At 44.4% G+C, this 23,472-nt stretch overlaps 2 protein-coding genes across 2 annotated transcripts in view; both read left to right on the top strand.

Moving 5' to 3' along the window:
- Positions 1-7,268, top strand: part of PIGR (polymeric immunoglobulin receptor) — a 43,836-nt gene extending 36,568 nt beyond the window's left edge. The window contains exons 14-20 of the mRNA XM_059717569.1: positions 144-467; positions 994-1,308; positions 2,289-2,418; positions 3,683-3,792; positions 4,228-4,356; positions 5,362-5,417; positions 6,592-7,268. Coding sequence (XP_059573552.1) covers positions 144-467; positions 994-1,308; positions 2,289-2,418; positions 3,683-3,792; positions 4,228-4,356; positions 5,362-5,417; positions 6,592-6,687 — 1,160 coding nt within the window. The 3' untranslated portion in view covers positions 6,688-7,268. The remainder of the gene's footprint in view (positions 1-143; positions 468-993; positions 1,309-2,288; positions 2,419-3,682; positions 3,793-4,227; positions 4,357-5,361; positions 5,418-6,591) is intronic.
- A 1,700-nt stretch (positions 7,269-8,968) lies between these two features.
- FCMR (Fc mu receptor) lies at positions 8,969-23,471 on the top strand. The gene is made up of 7 exons (XM_014609112.3): positions 8,969-9,097; positions 10,588-10,917; positions 11,095-11,217; positions 13,011-13,218; positions 13,384-13,499; positions 14,286-14,402; positions 21,103-23,471. Exons 1-7 carry the CDS (start codon positions 9,061-9,063, stop codon positions 21,252-21,254), a joined length of 1,083 nt encoding a protein of 360 aa, XP_014464598.1. The 5' UTR covers positions 8,969-9,060; the 3' UTR covers positions 21,255-23,471.
- Position 23,472: the final 1 nt, after the last annotated feature.

The following is a 23,472-nucleotide window of genomic DNA, read 5'->3' as shown; positions in this document are numbered from 1 at the left end:
TCTGTGTTGTGACTGTTCAGTTTGTCCTTTATATTGCTGCAATTAACTTCATTTTAAAATGTTTTAACACAGCCAAGCCCACACCACAATGAATATCATCTCAGGGTGACTCTAACTGCATGCATTGCCCTTTGTTCCTCCAGGAACATCTGTCTCCCAGGGGCCACGTGTAATAAAAGGAGTCAGAGGTGGTTCTGTAGCTGCTGAATGCCAATATGATCCACGAGGGAAGTACTCACTCAAGTACTGGTGCAAATGGAGGAAACATGGATGCACTGAGTTAATAAGGAGCGATGGCTTTGTCGCAGAAGCATACGAAGGACTGATAACCATGTACGATAATCCGAAAAATGGAACGTTCACCATAATAATGAACCAGTTGAAAGATGACGATGCAGGATATTACTGGTGTATGACAGCTGGAGATAAGGAAAGGAAAGCGTCAAAGGAGCTGAAGGTTTTAAATGGTATGAGACTGTGTGTTAGTGATTCATCTCTCTGCCAGCAAAAGGCATACAAGGCATTTCATCCATTCTTAATCCCAGAGCAAAGAGCAGAGCTGTATCTTTTTTTGAGGAGAGAGTTCTTTTCTCATTCGTAGCTTCTTAAGTTGAATGGGCGATGCTTTAACATTTAAAAAGGTATACGTTTGAGTGCGGAGGGTTGTTATGATTTTTCAACTGAAGCTTTTGAAAGTGTTTGAAACATTTTCCCACGCCCCGCCCCCCCAAAAAAAGTTTTCACTGCTTTTCTACCAAAGTTTTTAGCAATTTTCAAGTTTTCCTAACAGAAATCTCTTGTGTGCCTTACAAAAACTCGGCAAGGCCATAAGAGTGTCTATACATGATCTTTAAAGTTATGAGAGCAAAGTAAAGTGTTTCCTCTCATGGAAAGAGTCTTCAGATGGTTATTCAGGCTTATTCATGCTTTGTTGGTACCAGGTTTCAATTGTGCGAGTCATTAACAGCCTCATTTGTGTTCTCTCTCCAACAGGGACTTCTGGTTTAACGGGAGAGAAGGAAGTCAGTGCAGTGATTGGTGAACCCCTTACTCTAAGTTGCTCTTATCCGTGCAAATACTATTCCTTTCAGAAATATTGGTGCAAGTGGAGTAATAACGGCTGCCAGTCTCTTGTCTCGTATGATCAAAACCAAACCGGCCGTGTTGTTGACTGCAACCAGGACAACAGAACCGTTGTCCTCAAATTTGACCACGTGTCACAAGCAGACCAGGGGTGGTATTGGTGTGGAGTGAGCCACAATGGTCACTATGGGGAAACGATGGCGGTGAACGTGAAAGTAAATGGAGGTGAGCTCTACTACGGACTTCGCAAGAAAAAAACCAGGCGAGCATTTCTGTGCAGCTACAAATGCTCCCCAATAATGATGTCTTTCCCTCGAGAAAGAGTGATTGCAAACTCTAGGCTACACCATTTCAGAACGTAAACTCCTCCATGTTGAACGAACAAGCCTCTGTTTACCCAGTTGCTCAGACCTTACTATATTCCTACAATTTATCAGTGGGTCCTGCGCCTCCTCCACTTCCAGATTATACTTTTACACCCCTTCCACACTTTAGTCCTCTTTTAATAATAATTGCCACTGATGCTGCTACTATTTATATATGTTTTACAAGAACACTTAAAAGGCATATTCATGATCAGAGGCCTGGTGTGTTAGGGCTTGTACATGCTCATAGTAAGCGACACTCCAAAAACTATTAATCTGAACAGATAAAAAAACAAAGAGAGCAAGAAAGGATGGTTGCTGTCCCTGTTTTACAGATGAAGGACTATTTTGCAACTCTGTCTGAGCACATTTAAAAGGAAAGGTCACAGAGGGAAAGGTCGCAGGGGGTCAGAGGTCTTGTTCTTTTGGAGGGGGTGTTAGGAATATACAGGAAAGCCCAAACCTGATTTTCACGTGTTAATGCACACTACTCAAAAATGAAATGCTCTAGAAGTAAAAGGGGAAGTCTGGTTTCACTGCCCTCACCTAATGAAGTGCAACGAGTAAATGGAACTTGAAAAGAATATATTTATATTTGTCTTTAGGAAGAGTGCCAAGATTATCACATGTGGCCATTGGGTAAAAGTTTCATTTAAATCCCTGAACAAGTCAAAGCCATACCAAATCTCAATGATAATATTCTGAAAAATCAAGCTTAGTCACATTTTGATGAAGTCACCTATTATTTATGCATAAAAATGCTGACAGATTCTCTCTCTCTCTCCCTGCCCCCCACCCCTGCACTCTGATACTCAATGTGAATATCTCAAATCCACCTAGCAATCATTAAAACTGAAGACAAAGGACAGCTAGGCAATACTAATCTCAATAAAGACACTCGAAGCGGTGCTGCTCCTGAAAGTGGTGCTGCTCCTGAAAACAGAGCAGTACAAGTAGACGCTGAAAAAAGGTGAGTCTCTCAAAGTCTGTTCTGTTTTTTAAAGGCATGTGTCACAGGGGGTCAAAGGACATTAAGGGTGCTAGGATGAATCCTATTCCCCAGTATTATGTGATCTACCTTGCATTTTAACCAAAGTCACCTGACAAATCCATTTCCAATTGGCTAGGTTCATAGAAACCCGCTGCTTTATTTAAGGAATCTTTATAAATAGGTGATTGATTATTCATGATTGGGAGAGTCACTGCCCCAGTGATCTCTGTCAGCCATATGTGATGAGAAATAGGAGTAGCACTAATTTTTCATAATAAATACAAGAATATGTGAAATCATACTCTAGAAACTTTAATAAGCATTCAAAATATCGACAGTAAATGGTTAGAAATGCAGTATAGGACATTAAGAGGCTATATTTTTATTAAAATAACACCGTCTACAACAGCTATCTGGTCAACTGATCTAGGAATAATAGCGCATTATCACCTCTGCATTTTCAAAATTATTCTTTCTTCCTTCTTATGCTTATTATTCTTCATTCTTATGCTTGGCTTCAGTATTGCTCATTTAAGTTAGTGTAGTCTTTATTTTCCCCTCCACTTATATCAATATTTAGGCTTCTATTTCTCTCAAAAATATTAGGGAAGGGCAAGTAGTTTAGATAAAAGTAAGACTTCCCCAACTCTGTATTCAATTTTGAAACTTGTTCTAGGCGTTGAGTGTTCAATGCCAGGCAGTGACAAAGTGCTGGGCAACTGTGTCATGTCTTCCAGGGAGATTTTGCCCATAAAATAACTTTGGGTCCTTTTCACGAAGTTGAGATAAGCAGCCAAATCCTGAATGCTTAGTTCTCTCTCAGCTCCAATTTTTGTTTTTAAACTTTTACCTATTGTTTCTTAAGATGCCACTTGCCATATACTGACTGTCCTAAGGCTTTACGTGAAATATGGGATACAGGGGTTCTTGAAGTTAGAAGAGCAGGCTGGAAACCATGGAACCAACGTTCTTGTCTTGGCTACTATATTCATTCCCTTCCATTTTGAAGCAAGGGATTTTACCTCTCTGTGCCTCAGTGCTCCACTTACAAAACAAGGATAAACTTGCTTCGCAGAGCTGCTGAGATGTTCTGCTAATGCTTTCTGAAGCACTCTGGAGTCTTGAGAGTGATGTAAAAGCAACCATCTCCCTTGATTTTGAATGTGGCAGATGTAGGAATGATTTCTTTCCACTATTAAGTGTTCTTTTGGGAGTAACTAATGCTCAATTCCTCCCTTTCTAGCTCTGGACCAAGTCAAGTGCTTATCCCAGTTGTGGCTTGTATTGGCGGTGTGCTCCTGATCCTGGTTGTGGCCTTTGCTGTGTTTAGATATAGGAGCCTGAACAGATCAGGTAAGTCCTACACACTCTAACAATCTTTCAAGTAAGGGAAAGATGGATGTTTGGGGCAGATGATGCATACAGCACCTCCACTGATCACAGTGGCTCCTATCACACTGCCCCACCAGAGGGTTTGAACCCTGGGGGTTAGAGCTAGCATGAACTCCATGGAAAGCCCAGCTGGCAAAGTGTGAAAGAGTCAGAAGGACAGGCCTAAACAACAGGACTGCATTGCAGAGCACTTGACATAACTAACTGACCCTATCTTCAGCCTCAATGTTGGTCCCAAGTGGCTCAGATAAACAGCTCAGGGCTTGAAACAGTGAACACTTGAGCTTTTGCAGGGTGCTTTAATAAAGCCAGGGGTTGGATATGGTTACAAGTGGAGTTATCAAACAGAAAAGCTCATGCCATTCAATAATATGCTGTCCCCTCCTCTCCTAACAGACCTGGTATCAGTTGGAAGCTACAGGACTAACATCAGTATGTCAGAGTTTGAGAACGCCAAAGAGCATGGAGCAAATGATAACAGGTTTATGAAAGACACTCAGGAGACCCAAATTGGGGGAACGGATGGTAAGTTGCTGATTAAAACTGTTACCCGTGATGTGTCTAGAAACTAGTCTTAGAGGTACTATATGTATAGTGGATTCTGTACGGAGGCTGTTGGGCATAGAGAAGACCTTCCAATGGTCTGACTCTCCAGTTGCCAGACTGCCCAAGTCCTGCCTATCAACGCACATGTTCTCTTTATATTGCAACTTGAACTAAACCACCCTTAACAACTTACGTCCTTGGATCTCAGAACACCTTACAGACGAAGTCTAACAAATTTGGCATTTGATCCAACTTACATTCAGGCAATCAGCCGAGGTAGCCTAGCTCTGGGCTAATGTGATAAGCAGCAGAAGGAGCAAGACTAGGCTCAGAGCTTTCTCCAAAGGCTGCCCAGGGACCTCTTCTCCCTCCCTGAGGTACAAATAAAAAAAATACACTTCTAATTTATGCACTGCAGCAAACGTGAACTGAATAAGCTGCAGCAGGTTCAAGGTGTGGCTCCTGGAGAGGTTCTGCCTACAAGTGCTTACAGTGCAGAAACACAAACAGCTACAGCCAGGGCCTTCAGTCTCCAGGTCTGTGATAGCAAAGCCCTGATATTTGGTTAAATTTACCATCGGTTGAATGATAAGCACAGACTTTCAGCATTTAACCAATGGCAGGTGAGACCAAGAGTCACTAGCAATTATGATCTTCATAAAGAGAAAATTGAAACCTGCTACAGAAATGGGAAGGACTTCTACCCTAGAAATCAGGCAGCGCCCCCGATTCCAACAAGAAAGAACTTATGTCATGCTGACACAGTGCAGCTCTTATTTCATTAGGGGAAGGGTGATAGAGCGGTTATGCTCTTCTAATGCTGGAGCCACTCCTGCGTGGCGCTATTCGAATTCTGGAACCTGACAAACAGAAGAGCACGTGCCCTGCACCTCAGTAGCTAATATAGGAGCTAATGAGTGAGTGTATCACGATCTGAGCTATATTCCTTCCTACCCAGCACCCTAATGCCGCCTCTTCTTTCAGAATTCATAACTACTGCTGACACTGAAGACGTAGAGGAGCCAAAGAAGGCAAAAAGGGTAAGTAAGCCTAAAATAGAGTCCTATACCTCCCAGGCTAGCACAACCCCAGTCTTTCCTTCAGTGGCAAAAGCTTCCACAACCCACAATGCACCCTATTTATGGGCTCTGCCTTCTCAGTTAACACCCTGTTATGCATCTCAGCTGTGGCATGCTCAGATTTTGCACAGGAGATTGAACCTTGCATAGCACCTGCATCACGGCAAGGAACAAAACAGCAGCCAGCTTGCTTTGATGTGTGATCGCAGTTGAGCTCGAAGGGGGAGCAGGATGTTATTGTTCTCAAAGCCTGAATCTCAGTGAGGAGACTCACAAATGCAAAGCAGCTTCCTTCCTTTTCAATCAAATAGTTTACTGAAGCTGGGCTCAAATGGGGGGACTAGAAGGCAGTGTTCCTGCCTCATATTGCAAAGTTTACCATTAACTCTGTGTGTGTTCCCCAGCAAGCCACTTCCCTTTGCTATGACTTTGGCCACCTGTAAAAGGAGGTGATGCTATCTGTAGTATTCTGGGGCACAGTTGTATATTATTATGTCTCCAGATTTAAGCTGCTCTTAAAAAGACCCATAACATAACACTTTAAGCAGTCCAACAACCCATGGTGCCAGGAGAGCAACAGTTAAACAAAACAGTAGACAAACCTCTGTTCCCTCCTAAGAACTCCTTCCCAACATTTCTCAAATAAAGATGCTTCTTCATCCTCCCTGGAAGATTTTGGTCCCCCAGAGAAGCTCGGATAGGGATGAAATTCCACAGTTCTCACAGAGTATGCCTTTCCATCCTCTGTTCATTAACTATGCTTGTACATTTTTTCTGCTATGCTTAAATGAAAGTTAGTACAAGAAGGCAAAGTGTTTATTAAAATAGTTTGGAAAATACAGCAGTCTGTGGCCTTTGCTGTAAAGCAGGCAAATCTAATGCCAGTGTTAATACCCATAAAGCAGGCAGGCAGGGACAAGGGTGTTTCAAAGAACTGTAAGTTTCCAAAAGTCTAGATACTTCCCCAAAGTTTCTGAACCTCTTTAGAGGGCAACAGTGTGAGCAAGGGATTCTCTCCATCTTCATATGTCTGCGGTCTACAGCTCCCTACCTATGCTGGTTTTTGTGGAAAGCTCTAAATCACTGTGTTTGAGCCCCTGCCAAATAGTTATGCAATTCCTGTTTTTTCACTTAGGGATCTAAGGAGGAGGCTGATGTTGCCTACAGCACGTTCCTGCTTCAAACGGACAACATTGCTCAGGAGCATGCTGCTAGGAGCAGTAACACTTAGCAACTGAACGTGTAAGGTGGCCTGGTGCAACTGTTTCTGAAGGAGATACAAGCACAAAGTCCTTACGATGGAAGACAACACTATCTGCATAATCACTCGCCACCAGATCAGCCAGCCATGCCGTTTATTACTGTGACAAACGTTTCAATGCATTTTGATCGCTTAGTACTTCAAGAATGTCTTAATCCAGCATTGAGAGATGATTTAATGAGGATGTTTTGGTTCAAAACTGGGTTGGTTTGGGGAGGTGAACTCTCAAAATGCTGCTTTTTTTTTTTTTTTTTAAGGGTAAAGAGCATTGGTGTTTAGCAGCTTCATGCAATAAAAATGTCTTTGATTTTTGATAGTCCAAATACCAGTCTTTCCAAGTTTACCAGATCACTGCGATGGCAAAGGGCTGAAAATGTGCTTAAGGGTTTCATCTGATCTTAAACCAACTTTGAAATATTTTAGATCAATGTGACACTCCTTTGATTCCTGTGAGCTTTTCTAATCAATAGGGCACTGACTATATGCCGGACAAGTAGCCTGAAATTTTTGTATTCTCAACCAATAAAGAATGATTGCCTTTTAGCAGATCACTTATTGTGTTCCATCTCTGGTATTACATGGGGTCGGTGCAATGGAGAGGGGGCTGTATTAGCGGAGAAGCCGCCATGGCACTGAGAGTGAAGGGAGAAGTTTTACAGAAGCAGGATGTGGACGTGCTGTGGTTCCCCTGGTTTACCTGTGGCACGTTAGGGCGATGCTGTGTCAGGGTTGATGGCAGTCTTATGTAGAGTTTTGACTGTGGTTATATGGGATGGTTTGTATAGGCCAGGGGTTGGACTAGATGACCTCTGGAGGTCCCTTCCAGCCCTGCTTCTCTACCACTCTTAAGTGGCTTGACTCCTACTCAAAGGCCTGATCCAAAGCCTGCTGTAAGCAATCAAAGCCCACCCAAAACCTCCTTGTCTTAGGCCTGCAGGGGTTCATTTCCCTGTCAGGAACTGCAATGGAAACAAGGAGGTGTTACTGCCCTAATGGCAATACGCTCACATAGGCATGAACCTGGTGTCAGTGGGAGGAAACTCAGCTCGTAGGTTTAAATGAAAACGTTCAGCCAGGCTCTCGGCGCCTCGAGTCTCCATTTCAAGGCTTGTACGGTTCGCTGTTACTTCCGGACCTTGCCTGCTGTGCACTTGAGCATTGTGGTTTACCATCAGATAACAGGGGGTTGCACGGCTGCTTGGCTCTGCTCAGCTCAGCTCAGCTCAGGGGATGGGACGATGCCTACAATAATACCCAAGTGAGGGAAAGAAGCAGCCCTGCCCCAGAGCACCTGCTCCAGTGCACACGAGGGCTGTGTTTGTAACTGTACGGCACAGCATGAGCAAAAATAGGTTGGGGGTTTCTTGGTTTGTTCTTATTTTAAGTAGTAATGACTGGTTTCTCACACCCTCTAAAATCAACCTAAATACACACTGGGGCATGCCCACCGTAGGCCCCACATGGACTGTCCTGCTGACTCCTTTGGTGAAAACATTGGTTGGAGATAGATAATGTTGCCCTTCTTTGCAATAAGAAGGCAATTCAGCTCTGGGTGGTGCTAAGCGGACAGTCCTTCGGTGTTGTAACCATGGAGGAGTCCCAGTAAGGGCAGCAAGAGCGTGAGATGCCTTCTAAAAACAAGCCCTCGGGCCTGAGGACCAGGAATGAAGGGGCTGTTGTCCTCTTAATCTAGTCCCTTTCCCTTTTCTCTTCTGTGCTCCCCACCCCAGCTTCCCCCAATATTTTTCCCAATGGCTTTTCTCTGGGGCACCCTGCTCTACCGTTTCCCTTATGCAACACCCAAGATCAATCCAAACGTTCAAGCTGCTGAAATTCAAGTCTGAACAGAAGTTACATTATCTTGGTCACCTGGATCACAGCAAACTCAGCCATATCCGTCACGGGACTTGTGACGCAGCAGGACGAGCTTGGTGGAACAAGTGCCAGACTCCTACATTACTTTGTATCTCTTGTGTTTTCAGGGGTATCTCTAAAACACCCACACATCCAACTGGCGCGGGGGCTGTGTAAGACGAAATTCTAAGGAAATACATAATTCATCCTGAGCATAGCCTCACAAGAGGGTTACACCTAGGATGAATTTGGCTGAGTACAATCTATTTTGAACCTTACTATAAGGTTTCCTTTGTGGTTTGCATATTGCTTGTATGGAGAGGAAGGGGTTGATACAGAACCATACCCGAGCCAGGTTCCTTCTTTTTGTGCTCTATTTCTTTCTGTTTCCGGAAACACATAGCACAAGGAACCAAGACGGTATCTCTGTGTGTGCTCTGCTTTCACTGTACTTTACTCACTGGGCCTCTCATTTCACAAAGAGAGAGAATGGACTTCATCAGTGTATTCTTTTTCTTGGTGCAAGGTAAGCGCTGCATTGATTAAAGAGCATATTCAGGATTTAAAAGGGAAATAATCAAAGGGAACACAGCTATTGGTTTTCATTTTTGCTTTTACGTGGCAGGGACCTAGAGCTAAACAGCCAAGTGGGCCTGTTTCCTTGGAGCGTAAATCAAAAAGGGGCTTTCTTTCCCCCTCTGACACTTTCTCTCGTGAATTGTTTTCCTCTGTAAAAAAGGCACAGATAGCCAAGTAAGTCTGAAATGTCAGGTTTGTCTGATGGTAATATTTCTGCAGGTTTCCCAGAAGAGTGAATAGCTTGAAACCTTTGCATTTTTAAGGATGAAGAATGATTTCTTTTTAGCAATATTTATCACAGAAGTTTTGTTGTTTTTTTGTAAACCGTGATGTGGGAGAAAGGCACTATATGATGTCCTAAAGGGATGTGTCTCCTTAGGGACAGACTTGGGATGTGTCTCCTTAGCAGAGAAGTGAAGTCCAGACTTGAGAACCTTCATGTTTAAATGCAAGGAGAGTTCAAACAAGTGCTCCCCGTGACTCAAAATACTTCAATCAAAAAGCAAAATAAAGGTGCACCTTATCAACTAACTGAATCAGAGATGCAGGAAACTTCTTTCATCAGATGTTATGAAAGGACAAGCAGGTCTCCGATTCAGTTAGTTGGTAACATGCACCTCTACGTTGCCATCTGCTTCAGATGAACGCAGCTAACTGCATCTCCCTGAACTACTTCGGAGACGCATGGGGTGGAAGAGACAGGAACCAACCCATTTGAGGACATACGATGTTGGGCAGGCTCTCCATATTTTCTCAGTGATGGAAATATCCTGCTCCTGGTGTTTTGAATCTCACTTCTTCAGTAATTAGGATCTGAAAGGGCTTGCAGGGAATCTCTGCTTTTAGAAATATTGGGTGGGAATTTCAGAAGCACCTTAGTGACTTGGAAGTGCTAACTTCCAGTGGGATCACACTCCTAAGGCAATAGGTACTGATGAAACTCCCCATTTTCAAAGCGCCATGTTGAAACTCAGGTTGAGACAGTCATTTCCTTTAAGAACATGCTTGGGGGCTGATTTTCCTTTACTTTAGTGACATAACCCCTTTTAACATAACGTATGCTATAGGTAAAATCCAATTTACACATCTGTAGATGTCCAAATCATTGTTTTTTCCCTTATGTCAGTTATCTCCTGCTAGCTAGCACATGCTAAGAGCACAGCAGGTTTCCTAGCAAGGACAAGATCTTAGTGTGACACACCTGAAGTACAGAGTGCTACAACAAGAATGGGATACAGCTGAGACCCCTGGGACCTGCCAATATGCATGAGAGAAATGGCTTTTGTTATGGGTGGAACTGAGTGGGAGAAAGGCCGGGGGCAGGATGGGTTTCTGCAGCGCTGGTTGGGAACAGAGATAAAAAACACAGTCCTATGCAATGCTCTGCTTTAGTGTCAACGGACATCAACCCATGACTCTCTTACTCTGTGCCCTCAGTTTCAAGTGCATTCAGACCCAGTACTGTGGTCGGTTGGCGTGGAGGCTCTGTCACTATAAAGTGTCCCACGAAAAACCAGGACATGAGAAAATTCTGGTGCAAACAGAGCAATGAAGGGGATTGTACCACCATCATCTCCACTTCACCATTCACCCATCACAAATACAATCACCGAGTATCCCTCACAAACTTGCCCAAGAAAGGGATATTCCAAATAGAAATGAGGAGACTGGAGGAGCTGGATGCTGGGCTGTACATGTGTGGGTTTGGAAGGATAAACAACAGACCCAGCACGTGGACCCTCCAAGTGGACCTGAAAGTTTTTGACGGTACAGTATTGTTCTGGGTGCTGCGGTGTGTACAGGATGTGTGTCTGCAGCCTAGATGTACTCTGTGGGCGTAGTCACACTGATGGTGCACCAGCGCCTCGTGCACACTCTCTGCCTGCCTAGCAGTGTAACAGTGTGCCATGGCCCTAAGCATGCACTGGTTTGTACTCCATGTAGGGAAAGCTCCGTTTGGACCAGGCCTGGTGCATGCTGAATACCCAAGGCGTAACACCCCCCGTGTGATAAGTGTTGTCCAGATGCTACCAAGGAGTCATCCAAGCCAAGCTCCTGCCACTCAAGGTAATGTCAGCCACATATCCCTCTTCATTTTAACGGGTTGGGGTTGGAGAACTGGCTCTAACAGGCCCTCGGCTCTTTTCTAGCAAGAGCAAGCACAAGGAGGTGATATGAGTGCAAAATGTGGGTTGCAGCTACCTGAGCTGAGCCTGTTCAGTGCTTTTCAGAGCTCCTCCATCATCTCAACTTTGACTCTCACTTTAAAATGAGGACCATCCCCATTTCAAGTATTGAGGAAAGGAGGAACAGGGCAGTAAGATCATCCCTATCTGTCCATATGCCTCTTTATCCAGGAACGCTTACACCCTAATTAACTCTCTGGCACGTTTGAGCACCTTATAATACTTAATCAAGAAAAGCATTAACAAAGCCTAAATACTCAGACATGTATCTATAGGAAGAAGCCGCTCACAACTCAATATTATTTTTTTTTGTACCATCTCTAAGTTCAAACACGTGGCGATCGCAGCAGATGTTGCCTGCAACAGAGGCATCCAAGAGCTTTCTTTGCAGGGCTTGGGACTATTTTCCCTTCTCTGCAATGCTCCGGCACAAAGGCCAGGTGGTGCTATGCAACACGCAGCCCTTCCCAATAGCTCTTGTTGTTTCCTCCATGTCTTCCCCTGGGGCTGTTGGCTGAGGAAAAGGCAGACCTGGCTCTGTTTCAGGGATTACACGCAGCGTAACTCTGCTTTCTGCTCCCATTGGGACCGGTCTCTGGAGTCATGCCATTAAAATCAGGGGAGTCACACAGATGTAAACTGGGGGAACACAGAGGCGGTTCAGTCTGGTGAACAAGGCATTGGCATAGGGCTCAGGGAGTCTGCCAGCACGTCTTAGCTGGTGCACAGTAATTTATATTGGCTGAGGATCTGCCCCTTGGGTGGGTTTTCAGCTCTACCACTGGCCTAGTGGGTAACTTCAGGCTGTTCACATCACCTGTGCCTCAGGTTCCCTGCCTGTAAGAGGGAGATAGCAATGGGACTTGCTCTGTAAGGTGTTCTGAGATGCAGGGATGTAAGTCGTTAATAAGAACTATTACTTATTAGTTATTAGCAGAGTGAGACAGCAGGCTTGCCCCCGAGTTCAAGGTGTGGTGTTTGCTGTAAACATCTGTGCAGGTCACGAAAAACATCCTCTCGCAGATACTGCCAGGCTGTGGCCTTCCAATTAGTGCCTTTCCTCCTAGAGGTCAAACCAAGGCAAATCTCAGTTCCACCCACACGGCAGTGCCAGGGTAGGAGAAGAGGAAGTGAAAGCAGGATGTTGCTCAAGAGCTTTATATTTTTAAAATTTGCCCGCCTCCGATTTTGGTCTCACTTGGTCAGTCAGGTAGCACGGTCCATCTGGAGGATGTCAGTCAGTGCTGTCACCTCTCTTGTTCTCTTTCCACATGCACGGTCTCCACCCGCGGCTACGTTCCATTGCACTACCACCTTGCCCACGCTCCTGCTTACTCTGGTGTAAACCCAGGTCACACCCCTGATGTCAACGGTATACCATTGCACACGAGCTCAGCCCTGGCCCCTCGCACTCAGCCCTCACCTGGACTATGACATTTGCTAGGAAATAAATAAATGAAGAAAAAAAGAAATTGCGAGGAAAAAAAATGCAGCAGCAGTTAATCTGAATGTACACTGCATAACAAACCCTGCTTTTAACAGCAGCAGGAATCAATTCTTGTTTTCCTTTATCACAACGTACTAAATGGACTGAGCCTTTTATAGCAAACAGCTTCTTTTTAATTAGTTGCTTGGGGGTTCATTAGGATCAGGTTGTGCTGTGCTTTCCTCTAGCCACCAAGCCAGCCCAAATCACTGCGCAAAGAAAGGCAACGTCTATTTTGCCCGTGGCATCAAGCCCCAGCTCCACTACAGGCACCACGAGCACGCCTGCAAGAGTCATAAGCAGCACTCCTGCCTATGAAACAACTGGGAGCATGACCCAGGGAGTCACGGAGGGTCCCAGGACAAACAATTTTGCTCGCCACCACTATCCTAAAAGGTGAGTTCCAGCCGCTTTCCTCCATCACCGACTTCTGTACAATTAACTGTCCCCAAAATGACATCACTCCTCAGGCTCACATAATTATGTCTTGACATAGAAGCTGAGGAGTGGATCTGCATGTCAGAACTGGCACTAAAACCACTTCCTCCCTTGACTTTCCAGCCCTGTGACGCGCAAACGGAAAGATAGCCCTTATATCCTGATAAGCATTATCCTGGTAATTCCAGTGCTAATGGCTTCTATGTTAATGATGAGGAAACTACTACGATGGAAGAAAGGTAAGTAAAAAGCCACATCGAACAGACTGTGGGATAAAGAGTGCACGCCGCTATGCGGTACTAAGAGCAGACAGGGTCGACTTTCTCTTCTCTCTCAAAAACTGTGGATTTCTGCTTTAGATACATTCGCAGCATTCACTTTATCTCCCCCAAGAGGCAAGGAATTTTATTTTTCACTATCAACATGGTAGGCAGCCCTAGAAGCGGTATAGTCACCTGGACAAAATTCACAAATACCGGCAAAAATAGCTGCTTTTTTGGCTGTAATGGCATGCCCTTCCCCTCGGCATCTGAGCCTTTCCAGTAGTACTTTAAGTGATGTAGCTATCAAGTACAGCAAACCATTGCCGACTTCTCACCTGACCTCACCTCTGGAGAACAGCTGGACAGTCAATAAAACCATTTCCAATGAGGCGTGAAACCTGGGCCCGGCCCTTCCATTCTGTGTCACGTTGGCATCTCAGGGACAGGTGGGCTGTATTTCAATGACCTTTAAAGAAGCAACTTGTAATCCATACAATAAAGCCTAATGAACAGAGTCTTTGCCCAGAAATGACTCTAGCAGCACCATTTTGTACCTGCTTTAAGGCTTGATCTGTAGAAGTGCTGAGTATGCATGACTTCCATTAATGGGAGATGCGCACGTTCGGTACTTCCGAAGTTTCAACCGTTAGCTTATTGCAGTATCCTGAATCATAAACGATCCACACATTTAGCTTTTGGACTGATTTGAAGGCAGTCAGTGTGCTGCCATTGCTATCTACATGTTTGCGTCTTTCCAAGAAGCAGTTTCCAATGGGACCCGTGAAATAAGCCAGAGGCTGAGCGCGCTCGAACGTCTCCAAGGACAGGGTCCAGCAGAGAATATCTACAGTGCATGTCCCCGGCTGCCTCGGCAGAACAGTAAGTTCCCCACCACAGTTCAATACCTTATTAGTTATTCCCCACCTCTGCTCTTTCTAATCTGTAGCAGGTGTTCACTAATGCTCAGTGGGTGGAGGGTGACTTGACTTCCAGGGACACCATAGATTCATAGATGTTAGATTCATAGATGTTAGGGTCGGAAGGGACCTCAATAAATCATCGAGTCCGACCAGTGCAAGGCTGGAATAGTTCCCTAAAATCTCTGAATTAACCTGGGCTTTCAGCAGGGACAGTGAAAGCAGAACTTCTCTCAATAGCTAATATCACAAAAAGTAAAAAACACACGGCTTTGGCTGATGTACATATCTGCAAGTATTTGGCAGCTGGTTAAGGAGCTGTCCTCAAATACCCTGGTAACCCCTCTCCTCTGGCTCATACAGCGCATGCCTCTTATGCTGCTAAAGCGCTTGGCTGCAGTACAAGGTGCTCCTAAGCTCAGCCAGAGCCTGGTGGAACCTGTCTTGCTCCTTCCTTCCCTGCCTTTTGTTCACAAAAATTACCAAAGTGAAGTTGCACAACAGGACAAATTAAGCGTCGGTGCTGCGGAAGGGGAAAGAAAGTGGATGGGCTAATTATAGCAACTTGCCTCATCTGGCTGCCAGAACACCTGGGTAGGCCAGAAAAGGCTAGAAAGGGGTCAAGCTAGGGCTCCCCCGGGCTGCGGTAGTGGAGAGCACCGACCACTGAGATACAGACTGAGCCTCTGCAACAGACCCAAACTCAAATGGCCCGTAGGGGACAGACCTGGGAAATTAATGCTGGGGACTGACTACTCCAAACCAGGGGAGCGTATATACGCTATATAGTTAACAATGCAGTTTACATCAGAGCAAGCGCCGACCCCTGCTCCTACCTGCATTCCCCAATCACTCTCAGGGCAAAGGCCTGTGACAAGTCTTGCGCCAGGCTCCGACGTTCAGCCAACTCAGGTGCTGTTGAATTGACAGAAGGGATAAATGCCTAGGCCCATTATTAAGGCGGAAATGACCACATAACCGCAGCTATTAGTCAAGTTAGATCCATTTCAAAACCTGGAAGCACACTGGAAGCCAGGGAAGTTGCTGCAGAGAAGGGGCAAGCTGCTTCAAACATCAGGAGAGAGCCAGATAGACTGGATAGATTGCACCAAAAATACTCCTGATGGACTCGAAGACAGCAAACTAGGTGAGACGGCCTTTTCCTGGTGGCCCAGGCAGAAAAGCTTGTGCATTCAGGCTGATTTGGGGAATTACAGCAGACAAAAACACATTGAAACCTTTCAGCAGGCAATTTGATTCATGGTTGGCCTGGTCAGCATGTGGTACATCTAAAACATACATTATAGCTCATGTACTTGAGCTGAGAACAGCACTGCTGAAGTGTGGGACAGATACTCTAGGGTACATGGGCACGGCATTCTGGTTGAGGTCAGGAGCAGTTGCCTAAATACCTGTGAGGACCTGGACTTTTGGATCTGAGGAGCTAGGGAACCTGGTTATTCCCCAGCTGAGCTCAAGTCAGCATGACATTGCTTGTGATCCAGCCACAACGGAAAGAAAACAACATGGAAACGGTAGGACGTGTACAAATAGATTAGGAGTCTATTTTAGGCGCTCTCTCTCTCCCTCTCCTGTCATTTCACTAGGAATTTGTCTGTCTCCAGTATAATTAGGCAAGCAGAGTCATTCATAATTACCTGAGCTATCAGCTGCAGACGCCTGATAATATCCAGATGAGTCCGACTTCTCATCGTACCTGTTTCCTCCTCTGAAGCTTTCCCAAGCAGTTGTGCTGTTGTTTCTGCATTGCATCACGCACCGCTTCTTTTAGGTCATAGTGACATTTCATCTCATGGCTCAGAAGCTGCAGAGCCATTAAAACCCGTGTAATCTTTTCCATACACCAGAGGGGGGTAGGAGGTTATGGCAGTCTGCTTGGACAGCAGCAGCTGTGCCAATCTGACCAGGGAGATATAGCCCCGAGCCGTGGGATTTGCTATGCATCGTGGGACACTGCATGGTGAACCAAACAGGAAGCTCCCAGAGATTAGGACCTATATTTAGTCCTTGCTTCAGTAGTGGAATCCTCTCCTGATTCCATTGAAGATGACTGGGGTGTAAATCTGTGACAATTTACACCTGAATCAACTTGCCATACCATTCAGTGGATTCGAAATACAGCCCATCCCATTGACTTTGCTCTTATGTTTTTAACCAAAGTACATGTATCAGGTCTTGAGTCAATCCAACTTTGATGTAACCTCACTTAAGTCACACTAGAGGTGTGCACGTGTGCTCCAACAAGAGTGAAATACCAATAGCTTAAAAAAAATGACTTACTGTTATTCCTGGAGACCTATTTCTTCCTTAACCGCCATATTCACTGCTGCCCCTGCCCTGGTTCCAAGTGGCAACAGAAGTGGGAAAACTGAAATACTGCACATGTGAAAAGAGAGACAGTGGCTGCATCTACACGTGCATTTACTCTGCATTAAATGTACTGTGCAATAACTTACTGCGCAGAAAGTGGTTTTTAGGCCAGCGTCTACACGTGCAGCCGTTCAAGTGCAGTAACACTGCGTGTAGACGGACTTGGGACTGAAGTTCGTCCCAAGTCCGTCCACACACACTGCGTTATTCCGCAGCAAGGCTTCCCAGGAGAAGTTAGACAAGCAGGTACAACAATAGGAAGCAGCTTGTGTACTTGCAAGGTGTGTGACTTAAAGGACGGTTCATCTTGGTGTGACAGTGTTCTGGCTGCGAGGGCAATGAAGCTCTAGGAGGGTGTCGATCATAATAAGCTAATAATGCAATAGTCATACTAATAAAATGAAGCCTAGCTCTTACAGAGATTTTTCAGCCACAGCTCTCATGGTTGTTTACAAATGATGTCTGCATGGCTGTCTCCTTTTCTTTTTACAAACGGGGGAATGCGACATGCAGTGATGTAACATGGTACCAGAGACATTAAGGATAATTGGTGACCTAGCCTTGGTACAGCATGTTCACTACAGTTGATTATCTAGAGATTTGTGCAGTCGAGTTTAAATAACCCTACTGATGGAAGCTTCAATTCTTTATGTTACTCTCTTGCCTAAGAAATCTGAAACTAGGGATGTTTTTCTGAAACTCAGCTTCAATTTAGCTTGTTCAATTCAATCTTCTTTTTCCATATGCCACCATGGACCACGCTAATTTGTTTTCTTTCCCCTCCTACAGTGAAAACCGAACCCTCTGGAAATCAATGGCAAAACTCCTATATACTTCAATCAGGGCTTTAACACTGAGATTTTATACTCTGGTTATTTCAGGCAGTCGGGCCGATAGATTTTTAGCTTACCATCTTTTCCAAACTTTTTTTTAAGGCTATGCTATTCCTCCAATCCCAATATTGTGTTTATTGTTTTTCCTTGAATTCCCCCTAAAGTGTCATTATTTTTTTTATACAAGGTATGTCAGACTAAATACAAAGTCCTAGTATTAATCACCCGGTCAGTACAGAGAGGGAACATCCCCAATCTGATATGAACAAAGTCTGCCAGCCGCTGACCAGCTTCTTGTATGCATGTGTGTATAGTGTCTGCTTTCTCTAAGTGTTAATAGATTTAACTTCCAGCACCACAGCCCTTTGCAGCACCTTGTGAAACTCAGTGCCAGATTTTTATAACCAGGTACTTTTCTCCTATCAGTTCTTTCTGCTAGCCTCAAGCCTTAAGAGGCACATGATCCGGACATATCCAAGACCTTGGAGTTTTGCAGTCTGGGACTTGGATGCATCCTGATCTCTTTCTAATCGTTTCCAACTTCTATTGCTTTTCCTTCCAAATGCCACGAACCAAAAAGTTTAAAACACAGGGAAAATCATTGCTGTTTATGTTGGAGCAAAGCTGAGACTGTTGATGGACGATATGGTAGAACCTATCAACCGCTAAACAAAAGCAAGGCATCCTTGTGCAATAATCCAGTAATTAGAGCAGCTGGAAAATTATACTAAAATAATAACCAATTCAGATTAGTAACAGAGCCACAGTGTGTTAGTAGGACATAGGTTAAAGTAGATGGGAATTAAAACATAGTTCAGGACCGGTATATAGGGTGTGTACGTGGGTATTTCCAGAACTGGTTTGTTTCCTATCCAGTGGAGCCACCTCCGCATTATACATCCTGTTGCTTTCCTCCTCCTCTTTTTCCCCAGTCAAGCTGGATCCATATCCAGAGACTGATGCTGTGGGAGAGGACACGAAATGCTTCCATTTAGGAAACATACCAAACTTACTTAGTGTGTAAGCCTGAGCTTTTCTCTGCTGGCAGTAATTCAAAGAAGGTACCAAGTAGTTGGATGTTCCAACAGGCTCTTCAGCCCTGGATGAGGCAGAAAAGGCATGTCCTTTCAGAACGGCTTAAGGCAAGCTGGAGAATTGCAATTCAATTCATTTCTGACAAAGTTGACATCATCGGCACTCATCCGCACTAGCGACAGAATGGAAGTTAGGTATTTTTCTTTTCCTGCTCGTGGACTTGTCCGTTCAGACAGCAGCTGGATTTTTCCACATTTGCAAAACTCTGTAGTCGTCACATCCTCTTGCCAGCCATGCATTTTTGAGAGCCAAGAAGCACTAATTCTAGACACTTTCGCTAACAGCATAGATTTGCTTCAGTTTAACTCGTTATATTGTGTTCCCTCTAAAACTGAGATTTTCACAGGGGCCCAAGCCTTGAGCACAAGTCCACGAGGAAGATTTCCAAAGGCACAAATGGCCTATATACCAGAGCTGGCTTATTAGAGCCACCACCATCAGATGCCCCCAACTCTGGCCCTTTATTCTATAGACCTTATCCCCAGAAAGGGGGAGCTAGGAGAGGGGTTAGAAACTCAAGGGTCCCTCGGGTCATATGTCTAAGGCAGTCCCATTTATTTAGGCAAAGGCACTCAAGGGAGCAGCAGGGCTAGACTCATGGCTGGCTGCTTTTGACTTCCCAGCCTGAATGACAAGGAGCTCACGTATATGGCCACGTTGACTGAGGACAGTCTTCAGCACAAGTCCAGGGCAGGGCTTAAATTCAGCCTTCTGGAGCTAGAGCGGTGGCTGTGCCATCACACCCTAGCTAGAAAGGGGTGCCCATTGGCAAAATGGAAGTGCTCCTTGGAAACCTGACTTGGTTAAGGAACTCTCATTTTATTAGTACCAATTAGTGACCCATGAATATTCACCCTGAAAGTTTCTCTGGGGTGCTTTCAGGCACAGGACGAGTCTTTGGGCAGATCTCAGTTTAAACTTCCCGCTTAGAAACTCTGCCCACCAAGCTTGATTGCAATGCTGCCTACCTTCCTGGTCTGCGGCGTCTTGAAAAACCTGTCCTGGCACCTTCAGCCAGATCCCGAAAACCCCACCTCTAACTGGCAAGCTCCCACTCCCTCTTCTATCAATCCATGCCCAGATGCTGACAGGGAAATAAATATTCAAGGTGGTTTCTGGCAAACAAAATGGGTCTATACAGAGTCCACAGATGTTAGATCACTGGTTCCTGTCCAACCCCAGGTTTTACTTCCCACAAACATACACGTAAAACAACATTAACTCCCCACATTTCCTCCTATTGTCTGCAAAAGCCCCCAGGTGCATTGAAAATACCCATACCAGGTCTTAAACTAGGACAAGGTGCCAACTGTAATTTGGTGTTGCAGTGCATTTGGGCAAATGTTTGACTTGCGTGTTTTCAGTTCATTCTTTCCAAGTGAGGTCTTAATATAGTCTTGCGGCCTGGTTCTCCACAGCTTTCCCTGAGAGCGGAGGCGTAGAGTTGCATAAAGTTCTTGCACTGGTGCCAATAATGTCACACGAAGCGTAAGCCTCTTTTGTAGAGACTCAGAATGGGAAATTTCCTTCACTACAGCTGAAAGCTTTGTCCATTGACTTCCATGAGGCTGTATTTAGCCAATATATTTTTAAATGGGAAGGCACCGCTAAAACCATTTAATACCAGGTTTGCCATGACGTAAAGGCTGCTAACAGTCTTGTTGGATGCCTAGTCAACTAAATCCCATTTTAATTAGTCACCTAATACGCTAAGGTACTTTTGTAAATTCCCTAAGGCATCAATCTGCATAATTAGGCAAATAAATACCTCGGAAAACTCTGGTCCTCCTCTGAACTCCCAAGAGTCCTACTCATCCATTATGATATCAAGTCCCCTAAGTTGTGATGGACCCTAAGCATTCATTTTCTATCTTTTACAAAAGCATCTCAATCAACATTTAAAAACTTAAGCTGATACAGTATCTACTACACTGCCTGTAGAGCTGTTCCAATAGTTCATTGCTCTCGCTGTTAAAAATTGCATTTTGTTTTTGGCCTGAATGTCTCAAGCTTTTCAGTCGTCAGGTCCTGAACTTATTTTCCAGAAGAGACTGTCTATCCAATTTCCAAGTGTTCTTTAATTTTCGGCTTCTAGATGTTCAGCTTTCGATTACTTGGGCCTGATTTTCCCCTGATGTCTAGCATGCCGTACTTCTCCTGACTTCAAGTAGAGTTTGGGGTCAGCTCAGCGTTGGTAGAAGTCAGGCCCAGTCTGGGCCTTAAAACCAAAGCACCCCAAAGATGAAATCTATTTCTATTAGACTGTTGCTTTATATACAGTGCACTAAATAAGTCAGGTTTTTTTTTTTTTATGTACTATCTGTTATCTATGATCTTTCACAGGTCCCCATGTGCCTGGTGAATTGAATCAGCAGAGAGTTGACTCAGGAGAGCTGTATACCCTATTATGGACATGTGAAGCGCTCCCCAGTCATCAACCCAATAGAAGCATCAGCCATCAAACAAACACATACTGCTTGGAAGTTATTTCTTAGTTTTTTCCTTAGATCTTGCTTGAAGTCAGTATACTGACGGATACCAAAACCAGCAAGTTCTAGTGCATAGGTAGAGGCAACATTTTCTTCTAAACTTTTGTTCAGTGCACGTGAAGTTTTCCCCTACGCAGGCGGCCAATGTAGGAGCTCATGTTCCTTATACTAGTGTAACTCCATTGACTTCAGTGAAGTTTTGGACTATTGGTAGATTTATTTGAGAGAGACTAGATTCAGGCCCTAGCCAACTATCACAGCCCTGGAGTATGTCCCTCTTGAACCATGGAGAAAACTTTTGTTGCCACTGTCCAAACAGCAGATACACCCCCCAGGCTGCTTTCCAGAGGCTCTCATGTGGTATTTAGCTCTCCCTTTCATGATTTTAGCCCAGGACCCCACGTAACCCTGGTGCACTAACAATAGGGAGAATGGCTGTGTTAGTAGGAGAGTAGAAGAGGACCACAGGTCCCGTTTCTGTCTGGCCTCGTTAAACAATCCCTTCATATTATAGCTAACTCCTCTCCCTCCTGCAGACAGAGACCTCCTCCCGCTTCTTAGATGCTGTGCTTCATTTAAACACCGTCTAAAAAAAGAAGTTACCCACATTTGCTTTTTAAGTTAGCTGTTAACATTTTATTAGCTGAAGAAAAACAAAAGAAAAAACAACAACTCTGACCACATATTTAAATACAGAATTAAACAGCTTGAGAACTGCAAGAACAAATATTGTCTTTACACCTGACAACAGCAGCTTGTACAATATGTACATACTGAGTGACTGGCAATACAATCATGCCATTTATCATAGAAGAAGAGAGACAGTTATTACATACTCTCTTGACTATAAATACTTTTAAATTAGTTTATAAATAGCGCATATTTAAAATAAATAGCCTTTGGAACTTGCACAGCAACTTCTATAGAGGATCTCAAAGTCCTTTGAGACGGATGTTAAAAAAGGGAAAACTATTTTTAATGGCAATATTTTTTACCAGCAGGCCTGTTGGTGTCTGATAAGTTCTAGTTGCCAAAGCCTGTGCCAGAGAATTGAGAACTTCACAAGGTGTTAGGTTGGATGAAGGCTTATCCATGTTTGTGTAACACTGGGACTGATCTCATCTCACTCACACTTGGAATAAAATGCTAGGCCCATTTGAAGCCAACATTCGACTTGCCTGGAACCAGGATTTCTCTCCAGTTGTGTAGCCTTGTGACATCCTCTGCTACAATGGGGTTATTCTGGGTTTGCACGAGATTAAGTGAAAGGAGACTAAGCAAGCTGGAAAGCGTGAGCATCGCCTCACTCAGAGAAGTTGTCGCAGCCAACTCAATGAGATATTTAGGAATGCAATGGTTTTAAGCATCTGATGAAGCAGGCAGTTGCCTATGAAATCTCATGCCTCTCTGAACAATTTAGTCTTGAAGGTGTCACCCTGCCCTGCATTTTGCATGATTTCAGACCAACACAGCTAACCACCTCTCCAAGCATTCAAAAGAGGTCAAACTGGAAGTAAGAGAGGCTTTTGAGAAATTTAAGGGACCTCTCAGTAGTAGACAAACTGGAAATGCTGTTGGAAGAGTGGTTCTCATCATATTATGGTGCCACAGGGGCAAATTTTTAAAGTTACCCGCAATTTTGTTTTTTAGGAGAAATGTTCAGTGGATTCAATTCAAATGCAGGGCTGGGGGAAGATTCTAGCTTTTTTTTTTTTTTTTTTACTGTGACTTTCATCTCGGTGCCCACGGCTACCAAGTATGCATTGGAATCAAACAGAGACAAGGGATGCTCCTGAATTAATCCAGCTCCAAACTCTGATGCAAGGCCATCATTAACAATAAATGATGGAAGTGCAGCCATAGGAGATTTTTAAAAAACAGCCTGTTTCTGCCCTAGTCCCAGGTTTTGTGCTGCAAAGTAGCAAGAGCTTATCACTCTGAGATTAGGCCAGTTTCGGTTACACAGCTCTCTCAATGGAAAGCAACATGGAGCCACTTTGATGTCCTAGAGATCAGCGTCTTGCAGGATGCCTCCCTGAGCTGTAGACACCAGGCCTCTGTAAGCAACATGCGCAGGGCCAGCTCTTCAGCTGGGGTAAAACACTGCATCTCCCCGAGACTCAGCGGAGCTACACCCATTTACACCTCTTGCTGAGTTTTCCCACAGCATTGCAAACAGAATATATAAACAATTCAAATAAATTAAGACATTAAAAAAAAAAAT

Source organism: Alligator mississippiensis, chromosome 14 (genome assembly GCF_030867095.1).
Source record: "Alligator mississippiensis isolate rAllMis1 chromosome 14, rAllMis1, whole genome shotgun sequence".
Classification (NCBI taxonomy): Eukaryota; Metazoa; Chordata; order Crocodylia; family Alligatoridae; genus Alligator; species Alligator mississippiensis.
Note: the sequence above shows the minus strand (reverse complement) of the source record. Positions and strands in the feature narration are given on the sequence as shown.